The sequence below is a fragment of the Numida meleagris genome, chromosome 23, assembly GCF_002078875.1.
Source record: "Numida meleagris isolate 19003 breed g44 Domestic line chromosome 23, NumMel1.0, whole genome shotgun sequence".
NCBI classification, from domain to species: Eukaryota; Metazoa; Chordata; class Aves; order Galliformes; family Numididae; genus Numida; species Numida meleagris.
In genome coordinates this window covers 2,573,793-2,588,639 of record NC_034431.1, presented here as the reverse complement: position 1 = coordinate 2,588,639, position 14,847 = coordinate 2,573,793, and the positions used below count along the sequence as shown (strand labels likewise).

Genomic DNA, 14,847 nt, shown 5'->3' with positions numbered 1-14,847 from the left:
AGCTGAGTCCTGGAATTACTCCAGCCTGTTACACAGGAGGCTTTCTGTTTAATAAATGCCCAACAGGAGAGCTCTCAAAGGAAAAAGCAACCTCAGTGCCTTTAGGCACACGTTTTACAATAGCTGGAAGGGACCTGCAAAGATCACAGCCTATCTGTTTCATCTGGGGTACGACAGACTGTCCGTGAGTCTTTTGGGTTACTTGAAGAAGCCTGATTGTCTACAAGGGGGAGAACAGCAACGAGATGAAGATGTGTGTCATCTGTGTGCTCAGAGCTGGGAAATCCTTCCCAGGGAAGGACAAGGGAGCGAGATGCTGGCGGGGATTCAGGCTCCGTGGGTGGGATTTGTCTCACCTAATTTTAGGTGTCTCCAGGGCTGATGGCTGTGTTGAGGACTACTCACCCAGGCTGCTCTCGCAGTCCTCGGAGAGAGAAGCGCTTCCAGGAGACGGCTCTTCTCTGATTGAGCTGAGACATCCACTGCTGCAAGGGGTGAATCACACCCTGGGGTGTGCGTGTACACAGAAGGGCAGTGAAGCTGTGAAGGGTCTGGGTTGGATGTTAGGAAGCATTTCTTGTCAGAAGCAGTGGTGCTGAACTGGCACAGCCACCCGGGGAGTGGTGGCCTCACCGTCCATGGAGGTGTTCCAGAGCCGTGGGGATGTGGCACTGAGGGACGTGGTCAGCGGGCACGGTGGGATGGGTTGGGATTGGGCTCGGAGATCTCAGAGGTCTTTTCCAACCTGAATGATTCTAAGACCCTACGATTTCTCCTTGTTAGCTAGAAAAGAGGGCTAGAGCAAGGCTGAGATGGGGGTTTCCTCGCAGTGAGAGGACTGTGCGTGGACAGGCTGATCTCGCCCCGCTTTTCCTCTCTCTGCAGTTGAGGAGGTGGCTTGGAGATGGGTTGGACGCTGGGAATGGAAGTGGACGCTTGAAAGTGATTTGGGAATCTCCAGGAGACGCACCAGCCACCCTGGGCTTAGGTGTTGTGGGGTTGGCTGAAGGGAAAATAAGCGGTGGTGTGTGTAGGATGCGTCAACTCCCTCTTTCTCGCCGCCGCAGTACTCTGGCTGGAACCTGCTGGAAGATGGGTCGATCCGAATTGAGGAGGCAACCGAAGATGCTCTCGGCACTTACACCTGTGTGCCTTATAACGCCCTGGGTACGATGGGCCAGTCTCCCCCTGCCCGACTGGTACTGAAGGTAACGTGCACCATGCAGCCCTGGCTCTGCAGCCTGCACCTTGGATGGGGGGGAGGGGGTGCTGGGGGCTGCTGCGTGCCCCCCATGTGTCTGCTTTTCCACCTGTGTGACTCAGCTTGCTCAAACCTATTGCCTTTTGCTGTGAGCTTTGTCTCTTACCTGAGCTGAGAAAGGTGAAGGCAGAACCTCTTGAGCACCCTTGCAGTGGGGGTGACAGGTAAACCCATTCTGAGCACTCCCTGCCTACTGCAGCTGGAAATAGCACCATGCAGCTGCAGCACAGTTTTGGCACAGGCTTGGGCAAGCCTGCTGCTGTCTGTGTTGTTGGCATGCACAGAGCCTGTGCTGTTGCATTGCTGATGCAATTTTAGGCTGTGCTGGAGCTGGCGTGGTGAGGTGGGAAAGCCTACCTGTGCTGTGTAACACCTGCATAACACCTTCAAATGCCAAACAGGCATTATCTAAACTCGTCCATCAAGCATGCTGTTTTCTGTTTGCAGCCATGCAGCAGGACTTTGGCAATGCTCAGCTGCTCTGCAGGTCTTACTGCGGAAATTGCAAGGGTTTGGTGCAAAGAAATGCTGAAGTCTGCCTGCAGTGATTTTTTAATGGGTGTAGGTTAGTGGGGAAGCCCTGGCCTTGTGTTCCAAACCCAAATATGTGCTGGTGCATCGCACAGAGTTTTAGCAGTGCTAGAGCAGGATAATTTGAGGACTTCATTCACAGCCATGAGACGGGCCATTTTTGCCAACAGAAGGTTCAGTCTTGCTGACCCAGCCTTAGATTTGCAGAGAATTTTAATGAAAAGCTGATTTAAGCTGTAGAGAAGCTCCATGTGCTTCTGCTGCACGCTCAGCCCGATGCATGCCGGGCTCTGCTGTAGTCACCAGTGCTGCTGGGATAGGAGCTGCTGCTCTTTGTTCCCCAAACAAAGGCACATGCCTGCAAACGGCGGCGGTGAGTTGCGTTATTGCTGAGGCTCGCACAACACAGCTTTGCAAACCTCATGTGTACGCACATCCACCGCGATGGTTGTGGAGCTGATGAAATCAGGCTGATACCTGATGTGACGTGGGTGGTTTTTTCCTGTTTACCTCCTTAAAATTTAAACAAGGCGTCATAGCACTGAGTCTTTTCACAGAGAACTTCCCTCTGCGTGTGTAATTTAGTGTACCGTAAAGCCTCATCAGCACACGCTTTCTGCTGCCTTCACCTTGCCCAAACTGCTGATGGTTCTCGTTTTGGGAGGGTTTGGTGGCACAGAGCTGCTGACGTGAGGCAGTTCTTTGTGTGGGCTCACGCTCCTTGCCTTTTTCCTTGGCTGCAGGACCCCCCCTATTTCACGGTGCTACCAGGCTGGGAGTACAGACAGGAGGCAGGGAGGGAGCTGTTGATTCCTTGTGCTGCTGCGGGAGACCCCTTTCCTATCATCGCCTGGAGAAAGGTACCCGGCCTGCCAGACAAATCTGCAGTGCCTTTGGCTTTTGGTGAATATTGCAGACAGAGAAGCCACACTCTGTCCCGGTAAGAACAAACTGCAGGTACAGCTGCTTCGCTTTGGGCTGAGCCACTGCCGTCCTGTCCCGCAGGTGGGTGGGGGAAGCCCAGCTTGTGGCCACCAAGTACTTAATACTGGGAAACCTTCTCAGCAGCATCTGCAAAGCTGAGCACTGCTCCCGCCCTGGCTCCCTCTTCCTGGCTGATGCTGCTCTCAGGACCCTCCTCATTCTCCCGGCCCTACACGAGGCCGGCACCGGCGACACTGGTCCCGCAGCAGGAGGGGATGTCCCATCACAGCGGGTCTGGGGGCTCTGCCCTGGGCTTGGCTGAGTTTTGACAAGGGCCTGGACCCACCAGTGGCTGCTTCACTGCCCTGGGAGTTGGAAGACGGTGGGAAGAAGCTGTTTTCACCCTGCTGGGCTAGACATAGCAATCTGAGGATGTTCCCTTTTGTAGGGCCAGGTTGTTCTCTTTTGAGATGTCACCAGGGCTTTCCTGTCTCCCTTTTTCTTTGCTTCCCAACTTTGCTGCTCCTGTAGGAAAGCCACTGTCCAGCTGTCAGGATCATCTCCTGGAGCCTCCTGTCCTCTGCCAGCCCTTCTCAAAGAGCAGGATCCCTTCATTGCCCTATGGGCACTGTCTGCACTGGTTGCAGTGCGAGATGCTGGATCTGTTCACCAAGTTTTACTGGCACAAGGAGGACTGTAACTTGTACAGTTTTTGAGTGGTCTACCTAAAACTTGTTGGCTCTTTAGTCATCTTATCCCTCTTATTTTTCCTTCCTTCTCCATCCCCTTCTTATTTAGGTTTATTTCCAAATTCTTTTGTGCTTTCTGACCCTCTTCCTCACGGCGTGACTTTGGGCTTTTCCTCCCTTGACATCAGCTAGGGCTGAACTGGGCTGAGCGGAGTTTCTCAGTGAAAGAAGTAAGCTCCCTTGCTCCCCATCAGCCCTTGAGAGCTGACCTCCTCCTCCTGGAGGACTGCAGAAGACCTGGGCTGGGCACTGGTAACCCTCCGTGCTCCTGATGCAGGTCCCTGGAGCCCGTCAGTGGGATCCATGCGTGAAGAATAGCAGAAGAGGGCTCGGAGCAACATGGGATTTGCACAGCTTTGGATAATGGGCATAAACACAAGTTGTTAGAGGAGCCATCCTTCCGCTTGGCTTGAGAGCTGCCAGGCACCTCCACGCACGCCATCCTCCCGTGTCCCCGGGCTGCCTCCTGCTGAAATCTCTGCCACTGGCTGGGACCAAGTGGAGCAGGAGGGGCTGCTGGGAATCTCCTGGGGCAGACACCCCCCTCTCAGAGAGTGTGGGGACACTCAGTGCCTCGTCCTCCGAAGCGGTGACAGTTTCAGCTTTGGATGCTGGAGGAGCCAGATTGAGTTCTTGCGAAGGGCTCGGTGTCCATAAGAGTGCTGTGGGGTTTTACACTTGTGTATGAGCTGGGAATATCAACCTCTATTCTGCACGTCTCCTGCCTTACCGTGCCAGGTCCTCTTGAAAACAGGGAGACCTTGCAGCGAGCAGAGAGATGGGAGCCCTTGCTAGTGCCTGGTGGTGCCCCGTAGGCCTTGCAGATAGCTCAGTCATTGGGTTGCTGCCTTGCCTGGCTTGACGTGCTTCTGAATCGTGGTTTTCTCTCTTTGCCATGCTCCCCCTGCTCCTTGCCCAAGGTAGGGAAGCCCAGCAGGAGCAAGCACAACACGCTGCCCGGCGGCACCCTGCAGATCCGCTCCCTTGGCAAGGACGACCATGGCGAGTGGGAGTGCATCGCCACCAACGTCGTCGCAAGCATTACTGCCAGCACTCACCTTACAGTCGTAGGTACGGGCAGGGGATGGGGCCTCGGGCATGGCTGGTGGCATGAGGACCCGTTCCTGGGGTGCACCCAGCAGCATGCTGGGCGTGGGATGGGATGCTTCCCACAAAGAGTGATGTCTTCCTTTAATGCCAGCTGCCAGTGGTGCTGTGTTTTCTGCTCTTTTATTTTGGCCACATGCTGCTGGTATTTCTAGCAGACATTCCAGGTAGGAAAGCCTTTGCTTTGTGCAGGCGGACTCCTTTTGTGTCATGGCTGGAAACAAATCCATGCCAGGAGCTGTGGGCTGTGTTAGTACTGGGAATTGCAGCCGTGCCTTTGCTCCTGCTGCAGCCCACCTCTCTCCCCGCAGGCACAAGCCCTCATGCCCCGACCAGCGTGCATGTTGTGGTTGCCATGACCTCTGCCAACGTCTCCTGGGAGCCCGGCTACGACGGTGGATACGAGCAGACTTTCTCAGTTTGGTACGGCCCTCTGTGAGTCATCCTGGCATGCTTTGCTCTCTGCTTCTTTTCCTTCCTAGCCGAGCCCAGCTTTGAGCAGCGGGGCCGTGCCGCGGCGGGGGGGATGGGTGGGGGGACAGCGCCTGGGTCGTGCCGTGATGCAGGGTAGAGCCCCAGTGTAAATCCCTGCCCTGGGGTGGGAGGTGTGGGGAGGATGGAGGCGGCCCTAGGCTGCTCTCTGCGGCTTTTTTCTGCTCTTGCTGGGTGCAGAGGAGCTGCTTGTGGGGCCCTGCAGTCTCACCCAGTGCATTGGAGAGACCAGCAACAGCGGTGCTGTGGAGGGCTGTAGGTCTGCAGTGTTTCCTTTCTCTCTTGTGCTAGCCAGTACATCTGTCTGCCCCAGCACATTTTAGTCTGCTTACAAGGGGAGACACTTTGCATTCATGTAACTTTGCCTCTGGCATCTAATTTCAAGATAAACTGTTTATGAAGCTTAGCAGCCACGGAGAGGATGGAAAATGCAATCTTTAGAGAGTGCATCCTGAAGAAATGTGACTAAGCAGAAACGATCTCTCCCTCCTCCGTGTGACTCCCTGGGGGCTGTTAAATCCCAGCTGAGCTTGAGACCAGTGATAGTGAGATGCTGGCTGGGAGACTTTACTCCCTGAGCAGCTGGTACCCAGAGCAAAGGGGTACATCCAGCCTCCCCATGATGAGGGGCTGGCTCTGCTGGCCCCCCACCCCGAGGCAAGGGAGGGCAAAATGTATCTGCAGCGAAGTCAGGCTTTTCTCTGGGCTCTGCACTTACCTTACCGCTGTCCTTCTAAGAGCCATGCTTTGAAGTGTGAAGAGGACCCTTTCACAGGCTGATGCTGATGTCCTCCCCCACTTCTTCAGCCTTTCTTCTCACTCCCTTTCTTTCCTTCCTTTCCTTAATTTGCCCGGATGGGGTCTGCTGATAGAGTGGAGATTGGAGAGATGCTGCTCGTAATGAGTTCTGCTCTGCTCTAAACTGAGGACGGTCTCTATGCTTGCACAGTGGGGTTGGATAATTGTGTCAGGAGACAAAGGACAGGAGAGAGGAAGAAGGAATTGAATGAGTGCAAGAGAAGAAAGAGGAAGCAAACGGGGGAGTTGATGTAGCAGTGCAGACCTTGCGTAGCTGCCTCTGAAAACGTCCTTGGGAAGGACTGGTCTGACCTCCTCGCTCTTGAGACGTGTCTCACCTTGCAGGGAGGTGGCAGCTGCTGGCTGCCTGCCCAGCCCTGTTTTCTCCAGACCCCACACTAAATGAGAGCAGCTGGAGGCACGGAAGGACATTAAGAAATTTAACGCAGGGGGCAGTGGGGAGTTGGAGAGAGAGATCCTTGCAGCCTCCCTCCATGCAAATCCTGTGGCCATGGGAGCTAATTCCCCTCTGGAACAGCTGGGATTTTGGGGCTGTCCTGCCCACAGCTGCTGGGTTTGGTTGAGGCACTCTGCACGTGCACAGAGCTCTGCTGAGCTGCTTGTTTCCATAGCTTGCTGCTGCTCCTCCTGCCTTACCTTTTGCTCCCTTTACAGCAACATTACTCGTCTTTGCTCCAGATGGGTTTACCTGGCAGTGCACCGCTGGCTCACATATCTGCAGAACAGAGCTTCTGCAGTGATCCTTTCTAAATCCTCTGTGAACACAGCAGAAACCTGCAGCTGAGGGCTGGGACTCCCTAGAGCATCTCTAGTGCATGCGTGGAGTTCAGCGATATTTGCAATATCATTGCAGCATAGGGATGCTGCTCTGAAACATCAGGCTCTTTCACCGTGGTACTCCTCTGGGTAGCTGTGAATTGGAGGTGGATGCTCATGGATGCTGTGGTGACTGTGTGCTTTATTCACCCTGGATTTGGGGGTTAAACTGACAAAATGGGCCAAAATGGGGATGCAGTTAACCGTCTCCTGTGTGGGATTGTATGTACAAGGATACAGCTAACGGGAAGCTTGGCTCTGGCATGGGAATTGTCAGGGTATGAATGAGAACAGGGCCTGTCACTTTTGCAGCACTCAAAGTGGGAAAAAAAAAATAATCAGCAAACTTGCTCTTTTGCTTTGGGGATGTGATGGCGGTAACCCTTAGAGCAGGGCTGCTGGCTTTGCTTTTGTTCGTGGCCCTGCTGTCAGGGTGTGGGGCTGCAAGGTGGGGATGGCAGTGACCGTGGCACGATGGGGCAGCGCTCCAAGTCCTCATGCACGCTGACCCCGAGCCAGCTCTTGGGTGGCGAGTGTCAGCACCGCATCCATGCCCATTGCTGCTGCCAAACCAAACCATCTCTCGGGAAAGCTCCATTATCACTCGGGAAGTTAACGCGGCATCTTTGTACTCCCGGTCGAAGGCACGTTCCCTGAAGATGCTCCCTTCTCTCTTGGCAGGATGAAGAGAGCCCAGTTTGGCCCCCATGACTGGCTGTCTCTCCCTGTGCCAGCTGGTTCCAGTTGGCTACTGGTGGATACATTGGAACCGGAGACTGCATACCAGTTCAGTGTCTTGGCTCAGAACAAGCTGGGCACCAGCTCCTTCAGTGAGGTGGTCACTGTGAACACTCTAGGTAGGTCCTCCTCGAGTGCAGTGGGAGGAGGGCAAGAGAGCTTCAGGAGGTCCACAGAGGAGGGGGAAATGGCCCTTTGCATAGTCTGTGTCCTCTGCCTGGGGGTGGTGATGAGCAGCAGTAGTTTCTAGCTGCAAAGGAGGTGTTTGTGGAGTGTCCTGGATGGAACCTGTGGACTTTATCAGACGCTCGAGGCTCCCGAAAGTTTGTCCCAAGGCAGCTCGGGAGCGATGCTGTGGTCCCAGTCACCTTTCAGGTCTTCCTGAAGTTCAGCTTGGGGCAGGAGTTATTAATAGAGCACAAAATCACTTGCGTGCGGCTCAGAGCTGGAGCTCTCACAAAGAGCTTTGTGCTGGGTACCAGCCTTGGGGCTGTCTCAGAAATAGGTCGGGGAAGGAGGAGGCTTTCTGATGCTGTGCCCCTTTTCCTAGTCATCGTACCTTTAGTCCACCCCTTTTTGGAAAGCTGCTTTTCTGTCTCTGAGATGAGAGAGCACATGCCCGAGACATGTCCTGACCTGCTGTGAGGTGGGAGCTGTCTCTGCAGCGATGCTCTGTCTGCTGCTGATGCCAGCATGTGGGAGGGATCCCAGCACGCTGCTCTTGTGCAGACCCATATGTCATGGCTGTGTGCGGAGGCACAAGGAGCCACTGACCCATAATGCAAGGGGACAGATCATGGCAGTGACCCCAGGATGGAGAGCATCTGCTGCGCTTCCCTTACCCCCATCTCAAAGGTCCATCTCGTCTGTCTGCAGCATTCCCTGTAACAACTCCAGAGCCTCTGGTGTTGGTTACCCCACCGAGGTGCCTAACAGCCAACCGGACACAGCAAGGCGTCCTCTTGTCGTGGCTTCCTCCTGCTAACCACAGCTTTCCGATTGACCGCTACATCATGGAGTTCCGCGTTGGGGAGAGGTGGGAGATCCTGGACGACGCCATCCTTGGGACCGAGAGCGAGTTCTTTGCCAAGGACTTGTCACAGGTGAGCAGGGTGGGACTGCCCTGGAAACTTTCTGGGTGACTCGTTTCCCTCGCAGGGCTGATGATGTGTTTGGTGTTTCAGGACACCTGGTATGAGTTCCGGGTCCTGGCGGTCATGCAAGATCTCATCAGTGAACCCAGTAACGTTGCTGGTGTGTCCAGTACAGGTAAGGGCTGCTGCTTCCTCCTCCTTCCCTTGGCCTGGCAGCTGTGGGAGCATCTGCACTCTGCAGTGCTGCTCTGGTAGGGTTGTGCATCACTATAGCAGTGCTGGCTGGAGCAACTGCTTTTGTGCATTTGCTTGCAACCCTGGCTGCGAGCTGGGTTAGGATTAGTGTCCCAGCACAGCTGCTGCGTCTCTGACCACAGAAAGCATTAGTTTGTAAAGCAGCATGGCAGTGCATTGGCTGATGCTGTGTTGGTGCTTTCCACAGCCGAAGGGAAATTTGGCAGCTGGGCTACTCTGCTCCCCTGTGCTGTCTTCAGAGCAGTGCTGGAAGCAGGCGGGGACAAAGTGCCCTTTTCGCTTCTTGCTGCTCTGTAGGGTGCCCTGAGAACAAAGCTCTGAGCCCAGCACTGCGCAGCCTGGAAATGGAAATGAAAGGTGCAGGGAGGGAAATGCAGCACTGCAGTGCGGTGTCCGGGGTGGGGGGGGGGGGGGGAAGCAGCAGAGCTTTGCAATAGCAGACTGCAACATGCTGCAGCATGTCCCTGCACCCTGGTGTAGCTCAGAGGAGCACTCCTCCAGCCAGGGCTGGGCAGGTGATGGCGATGGGAAGGGGCAGGTCTGCAGGAGGAGAGGATGCGATGAACCCTGCTGGTGTAGTTTTCCTTGGAAAAAGCTGAGGAGCCGCCCAGTTGGGCTGCGTGCAGGAATGAAGCAGTCTCTCTCTGCCCCCAAGTGGTGCTGGCACGATGCAGGGAGCCTGCTGCCGGCAGCTTGCTTCTCTGTCCTCCTGCTGCTGCTGCTGCTCTCCTCTTGCTCAGTGTTGCTGATAGGGTTTGACAGCGCACAGGGCACAAAGGCAGCTGCGGCCACAGGGTGTGCGTGCATCCCTGACCCTCCTGGGTGCTGTCTGCAGCTCAGAGCTGCTGCTCCCAGCAGGCGAATGCGCGCTGACCCTGCATGCGGATGTGTGGCAGGAGCACTGGCGTGAGCAGGATTTGATAACTGCTCTTGCATCTGCAAATAGCTGCAGCTAAGCTCTGGTGGTGGTTCAAATTTGCTCCTGGTTAGTGAAGTGGTGTAATGAGGGTTCGGAGGCACGGGTGCTGGTTCCAGCCCGGTTTTCATTGAAGAGCTGAAATATTCTGCATTCACACACTGGGGAAAATACTTGGTGCTGCTACAGCCTGAGCTGCAGTGGGTTATTACAGCAGTAGATAACTGCAGGTTTGGTGCAGCTGTGTTCATTTGTGCATAAATGTGGATTTGTGTGGTGGGAGCACTTCTTCCCTAGGTATCCATTAACAGAGGTGGAAGGGTCCCTTTTGGATGACACCTCTGCATCACTTGGCCTGCAGCAATGCTGCCTGGTCTTCCCACATGGGTTGGATTTAAGGCAGGGTCTATCCTTCAAGGTTATTGTTCCAGGAACGAGTGAGCAGTCTTGCATCAAGGCAGCGCTGCCCTTCAGACTGTTGATCCCCCAGGCAGGGTGTGCGTGTGTGTCTCTGTGTAACACCTGATGGTTTCTTTTTTCTCCCCCAGACGTATTCCCTCAGCCTGACCTGACGGATGAAGGTTTAGCCCGCCCAGTGCTGGCTGGCATCGTTGCCACCATCTGCTTCCTGGCTGCTGCCATCCTCTTCAGCACACTCGCCGCCTGCTTCGTCAACAAGCAACGCAAACGCAAACTGAAGCGCAAGAAAGGTGAGCTTGGCCCCGGTGTGCGTCTCTCCTCGTCCTTTCTGTCCTCTTGTTGTTTCTGTCCTCTTTCCTGACTGTGTTGTGGTGGTAATGTTCTTCCCTGTCTTGTCTCTTGTTCCACCCCTGCGCGTCTTCAGGTGAAGCCCTGACTTCATCCCCCGGCTGTGCCTGAAAGCGCCTGTGTTCAGGAGTGGGAGAGGGAAGGGTGGGTGAAGAGGCGGCACAGAGGCCTGGGATTTCTGAGGGCACAGTCTCACGTGATGACAGCTCGTAGAGCTTGGGGGCTAGGACTGGGATGTTCCCTTGGCTGAGGGGGACCACTGCCCTCCCCAGGGCCCCTCAGCACTGGGCTCTGCAGCTGCTTGGCTCTGCCTGGCAGTGCCCGATGGCCGCGCTAGGCTAGAGAAGACCCCAAGAAGGAGACTCCACCGTTTTCCTTCCCTAAAGCTGGGACTGCAGCCACCTTGCAGGAGCACCTGGCAGGGAAACCACCACCTGTCCAGGCAGCTGGGGAGCCGGAGAGGGCAGGGGAATCGGCTCCTTTGCCTCTAGCGTGCGAAACTGCGGCAGCAGGACTGATAGGAATCTGTGACGGGAGCTGTTTGTTGTCAGCAACCATTAAAGTACTGGAGCGATGAAAACTTGGCCTCTTGTTGAGTGTCTTCTTTGTGGTTGTGATGTTGTTTGTGTGTCTCTGTCTTGCTGCGCCTCCTTAGCGTTCTCTCTTCTTTCCCCTTTTATTCTTTTCCAGACCCTCCTCTCTCGATAACCCACTGCAGGAAGAGTTTGGAGTCCCCGTAAGTATCTGTCTTAGATGTGGCACCAGGCTGTGGGGCTTCAGGGTGCCTCTTCCTACAGTTGTTGCAAAGGTCAAATGGAAATATCTGGCCTTGTTTTGTGTCTTCTGACGATTTGGTTTCGATGTTCTGTAAACTTGTGGGAACAAAATGGTTCACGAGAGACAAACAGGCTTTGGAGCAGAAAGCAGCAGGGACAAGCACAGCAACCTTTAAGAGACGACCTTGTGGATCTGGACACGTTGACCAGGTGGAAATGAATTACGCACCCAGCTTGAAAGTGGCTGCTCAGGAGAAGGGCTGCTGCTGTGTGCATGAAGGACTCTGAAAGCTCAGTGTAGTTTTGAGTCATTCTGTTGGCTCTGTTTTTCTTGGGAAATTCAGAATTTTAAATGCTTATCATTTCATTTCCCATGAAGAATCCCCTGCTGAAGCCTCTCTGCACGTATGCCCAAAGGCTGTGGGTCATGATGCTGTGCTGGCCACAACTCCTTTCAGAGCCCATCAAAATCACTTACAGCCACTAAATAGCAGGAGCATCTTTCTGATGTGAGTGAAGGATTCTGAGGTGTGGACACCTCATGCTTAGGCTTCTGGACTGTTGCACAGTGTCCCAGTGCTGGTGGATCTTAATCTTCCTTTTTTCAGTTCGTCCACCGCACTGAAATGGCCATGCTCACATCATCTCTGTTGGATCTGCTACCTTTTGCCCTTCAATCCTGTTTGTCTGAGGCTTTCTGAGTAGGGATGCTGTTCTGATACTTATCTCCTCCTGCCATCTCTTTATCTTTTGAGGCTCTCAGCCTTACATTTGAGTATTTGAAAAGGGGAAAAAATTGATTTGAAACCATCTGTCAGCATCTCTGAGTGGGATGCTGAGATCTGCAGGAGGGAATGTTTGCCTGAGGTTCTTCTGGAGCCCTACAGTGGGGGAGTGCTTCCTCTTCGGAGCTTTTCCAGATGTGGGTGCAATTGGTGAATGTAGGAGACTTGGGAAGGAGTTGGAAAAAAGCTCTGGATCTGTCTTTCCTTCTGATGGGACTATGGAGCTTGTTGCGAGACATTGGAGCAGACTGCCTACCCTAAGGGGGATGCAAAGGTGTCCTGAGGAGTGGGGACGGTGTGTGGTGCTTCTGGCTCCTCTTTCTCACTTGATTCTAGCAGCCTGTGTTGGAGCTGGCCAAGCCGTCGTGGTAGTCCCCGCAAATTTCTTCCAGCAGTTTCTCTTTTGAGATCTTTGCTTTCTGGATCCAGCAGTTCTTCTGGGTGAGAAGAGCTTGTTTCCCTTCCGGTGACCGCCCCCTCTCTCGGTTTTTCTCCCCTGTGGTCCAGGTTGTCTTCTGGCAAGGTGAGTCCGGAGAGCATCCGCACGCTCCGTCCCCCCTCCGAGTCCTCTGATGACCAAGGCCCGCAGGCCAAGCGGATGCTGAGCCCCACCAAGGAGAAGGAGCTCTCCCTCTACAAGAAGACCAAGAGAGCCATCAGCAGCAAGAAATACAGCGTCTCCAAGGCGGAGGCCGAAGCTGAGGCCACTACTCCCATCGAGCTCATCAGCCGCGGACCGGACGGCCGCTTCGTCATGGACCCAGCGGAGATGGAGCCCTCCTTGAAGACACGACGGATCGAGGGCTTCCCCTTCGTGGAGGAGACGGACATGTACCCCGAATTCCGGCAGTCGGACGAGGAGAACGACGACCCTGTTGTCCCAGCCTCCGTCACGGCCCTCAAGGCCCAGCTCACCCCTCTTTCCTCCAGCCAGGAGTCCTACCTTCAGCCACCAGCATACAGCCCCCGGTTCCACCGGGCACTGGAGGGTCCCGGTGCCCTGCAGGCCACAGGCCAGGCCCGCCCGCCGGCCCCCCGGGCTTTCCACCACCAGTTTTACGGTTACCTCAGCAGCAGCAGCCCCGGGGAGGTGGACCCGCCACCCTTCTACATGCCAGAAGTCAGCCCGCTGAGCTCGGTCATGTCCTCCCCGCCGCTGCACCCCGAGGGGCCCTTTGGACACCCCACCATCCCCGAGGAGAACGGGGAGAACGCCTCCAACAGCACGCTGCCCCTGGCCCAGACCCCCACGGGGGGCCGGTCCCCTGAGCCCTGGGGGCTTCCCTTTGGCAGCCTGGAAGCGTCCCCCGCGGCAACGTTCCCCCCTCAGCTCCAGCAGTGCGAGGCGGCGGCCGAGGGCTCCCAACCCACCGGTTGTCTTCCTCGGGGGCCGCCTCCTTCCTCTCTTCAGGTCGTCCCCGCATCCTACCCGGGCATCCTGCCCCTGGAGGCACCAAAGAGTTGGACTGGCAAGTCACCCAGCAGGGGCCAACCCTCCGTGCCCACCACCACCAAGTGGCAGGACAAACCTATGCAACCCATGGGATGTCAAGGGCAGCTAAGACATACCAGTCAAGGTATGGGCATACCTGTGTTGCCTTACCACGAACCTTCCGAGCCCGTCGGCCACAGCGGCACAAGCACATTCAGCCTGGACACCAGGTGGTACGAGCCTCAGCCCAGACCTCGGCCCAGCCCTCGGCAGGTCAGGAGGGCTGAGCCCAGTTTACATCAGGTGGTGCTACAACCTTCGAGGCTTTCTCCTCTGACCCAAAGCCCCCTCAGCTCCCGCAACAGCTCCCCGGAGCTGACCGCCCGCGCCAGGCCCCGTCCGGGCCTCATCCAGCAGGCTGAGGTGTCGGAGATCACCCTGCAGCCCCCCGCAGCGGTCAGCTTCTCCCGCAAGTCCACGCCGTCCACCGGATCCCCCGCACCGAGCAGCCGGGGGGAGAGCCCCAGCTACCGACCTGCCACGGCCTTCACCTCGCTGACCACCGGCTTTTCTGGCTCCCAGGGCTCCTCCATGCCCGCGGACACCATGGATGTTTTCGGAGATATCCCCTCTCCAAGGAGGGCTAGTGAGGAGATTCTCAGACCGGAGCCCACATCGACAACAGTAGCCACCTCGGGGTAAGTGCGTGAGACCCGTGGTCCCCACCCCCCCCAGGCCCTCTCCCAACTTTCCCCATCCCGCCTCGCCCCCCCCTTCCCTCCAACTCCCTCCCCGCCATCATCATCCGAACTGTAGGGTCTCTCTGGGTACGCTGCAGCATCCCTTTTGGAGATGGCGTCCCGCGGGCTTTGCTAGGCCGTGGCTCTGAAGAGGCTCACGCTGCGGGCTCAGGGTGCATGGCCGCTGCCTGAGCCGGCTCCGGGTTAGGCGGGCGGCCTTCCCGGTGCTGCTTTCCTCCTCCCCGACCGCTGACGTGGGAACTGGAGCTCTGTGGTTGGGCTACCAGGCTGGCAAATGCCTGGGCCGCAGGTCTGGCTCACGTAGGTAAGTGTCCTGGTGTCACCGGCGGTTGTTTCCTCTTCTAGCTTCTGGCTCTTGGCTTTCTTCGAACGTTAGGGCTGCTGCGCCTATGTCTTCCTTCTGTTCCATCCCGCGGAATCTAGAGAGCTTTAATGCATGACAGAAACAGCTATAAAAACCACCGCCCCATCTGCAAAAGGGATGCTGCAGCCCCAGGACGCGGGCAGGGAGAGATCAAGGACTTAGCCCCACCAGCAGCATGTCAGGAGAGGAAAAAATAACCCAGTGGAATTCAGGAGGCCGCCGGCACGCTCAGATCCTGCCCTAAAGAGGGATGTGGCTG

General features: G+C 56.0%; 1 protein-coding gene across 1 annotated transcript in view; it reads left to right on the top strand.

Annotated features, from left to right (window-relative positions):
* Nucleotides 1-14,847, top strand: part of IGSF9B (immunoglobulin superfamily member 9B) — a 48,013-nt gene that overhangs the window by 18,358 nt on the left and 14,808 nt on the right. Inside the window, exons 9-18 of the mRNA XM_021376374.1 lie at nucleotides 1,068-1,208; nucleotides 2,536-2,652; nucleotides 4,386-4,536; nucleotides 4,884-5,007; nucleotides 7,381-7,556; nucleotides 8,314-8,540; nucleotides 8,622-8,706; nucleotides 10,251-10,412; nucleotides 11,161-11,206; nucleotides 12,539-14,161. Of these exons, the coding sequence (XP_021232049.1) occupies nucleotides 1,068-1,208; nucleotides 2,536-2,652; nucleotides 4,386-4,536; nucleotides 4,884-5,007; nucleotides 7,381-7,556; nucleotides 8,314-8,540; nucleotides 8,622-8,706; nucleotides 10,251-10,412; nucleotides 11,161-11,206; nucleotides 12,539-14,161 (2,852 nt within the window). The remainder of the gene's footprint in view (nucleotides 1-1,067; nucleotides 1,209-2,535; nucleotides 2,653-4,385; nucleotides 4,537-4,883; nucleotides 5,008-7,380; nucleotides 7,557-8,313; nucleotides 8,541-8,621; nucleotides 8,707-10,250; nucleotides 10,413-11,160; nucleotides 11,207-12,538; nucleotides 14,162-14,847) is intronic.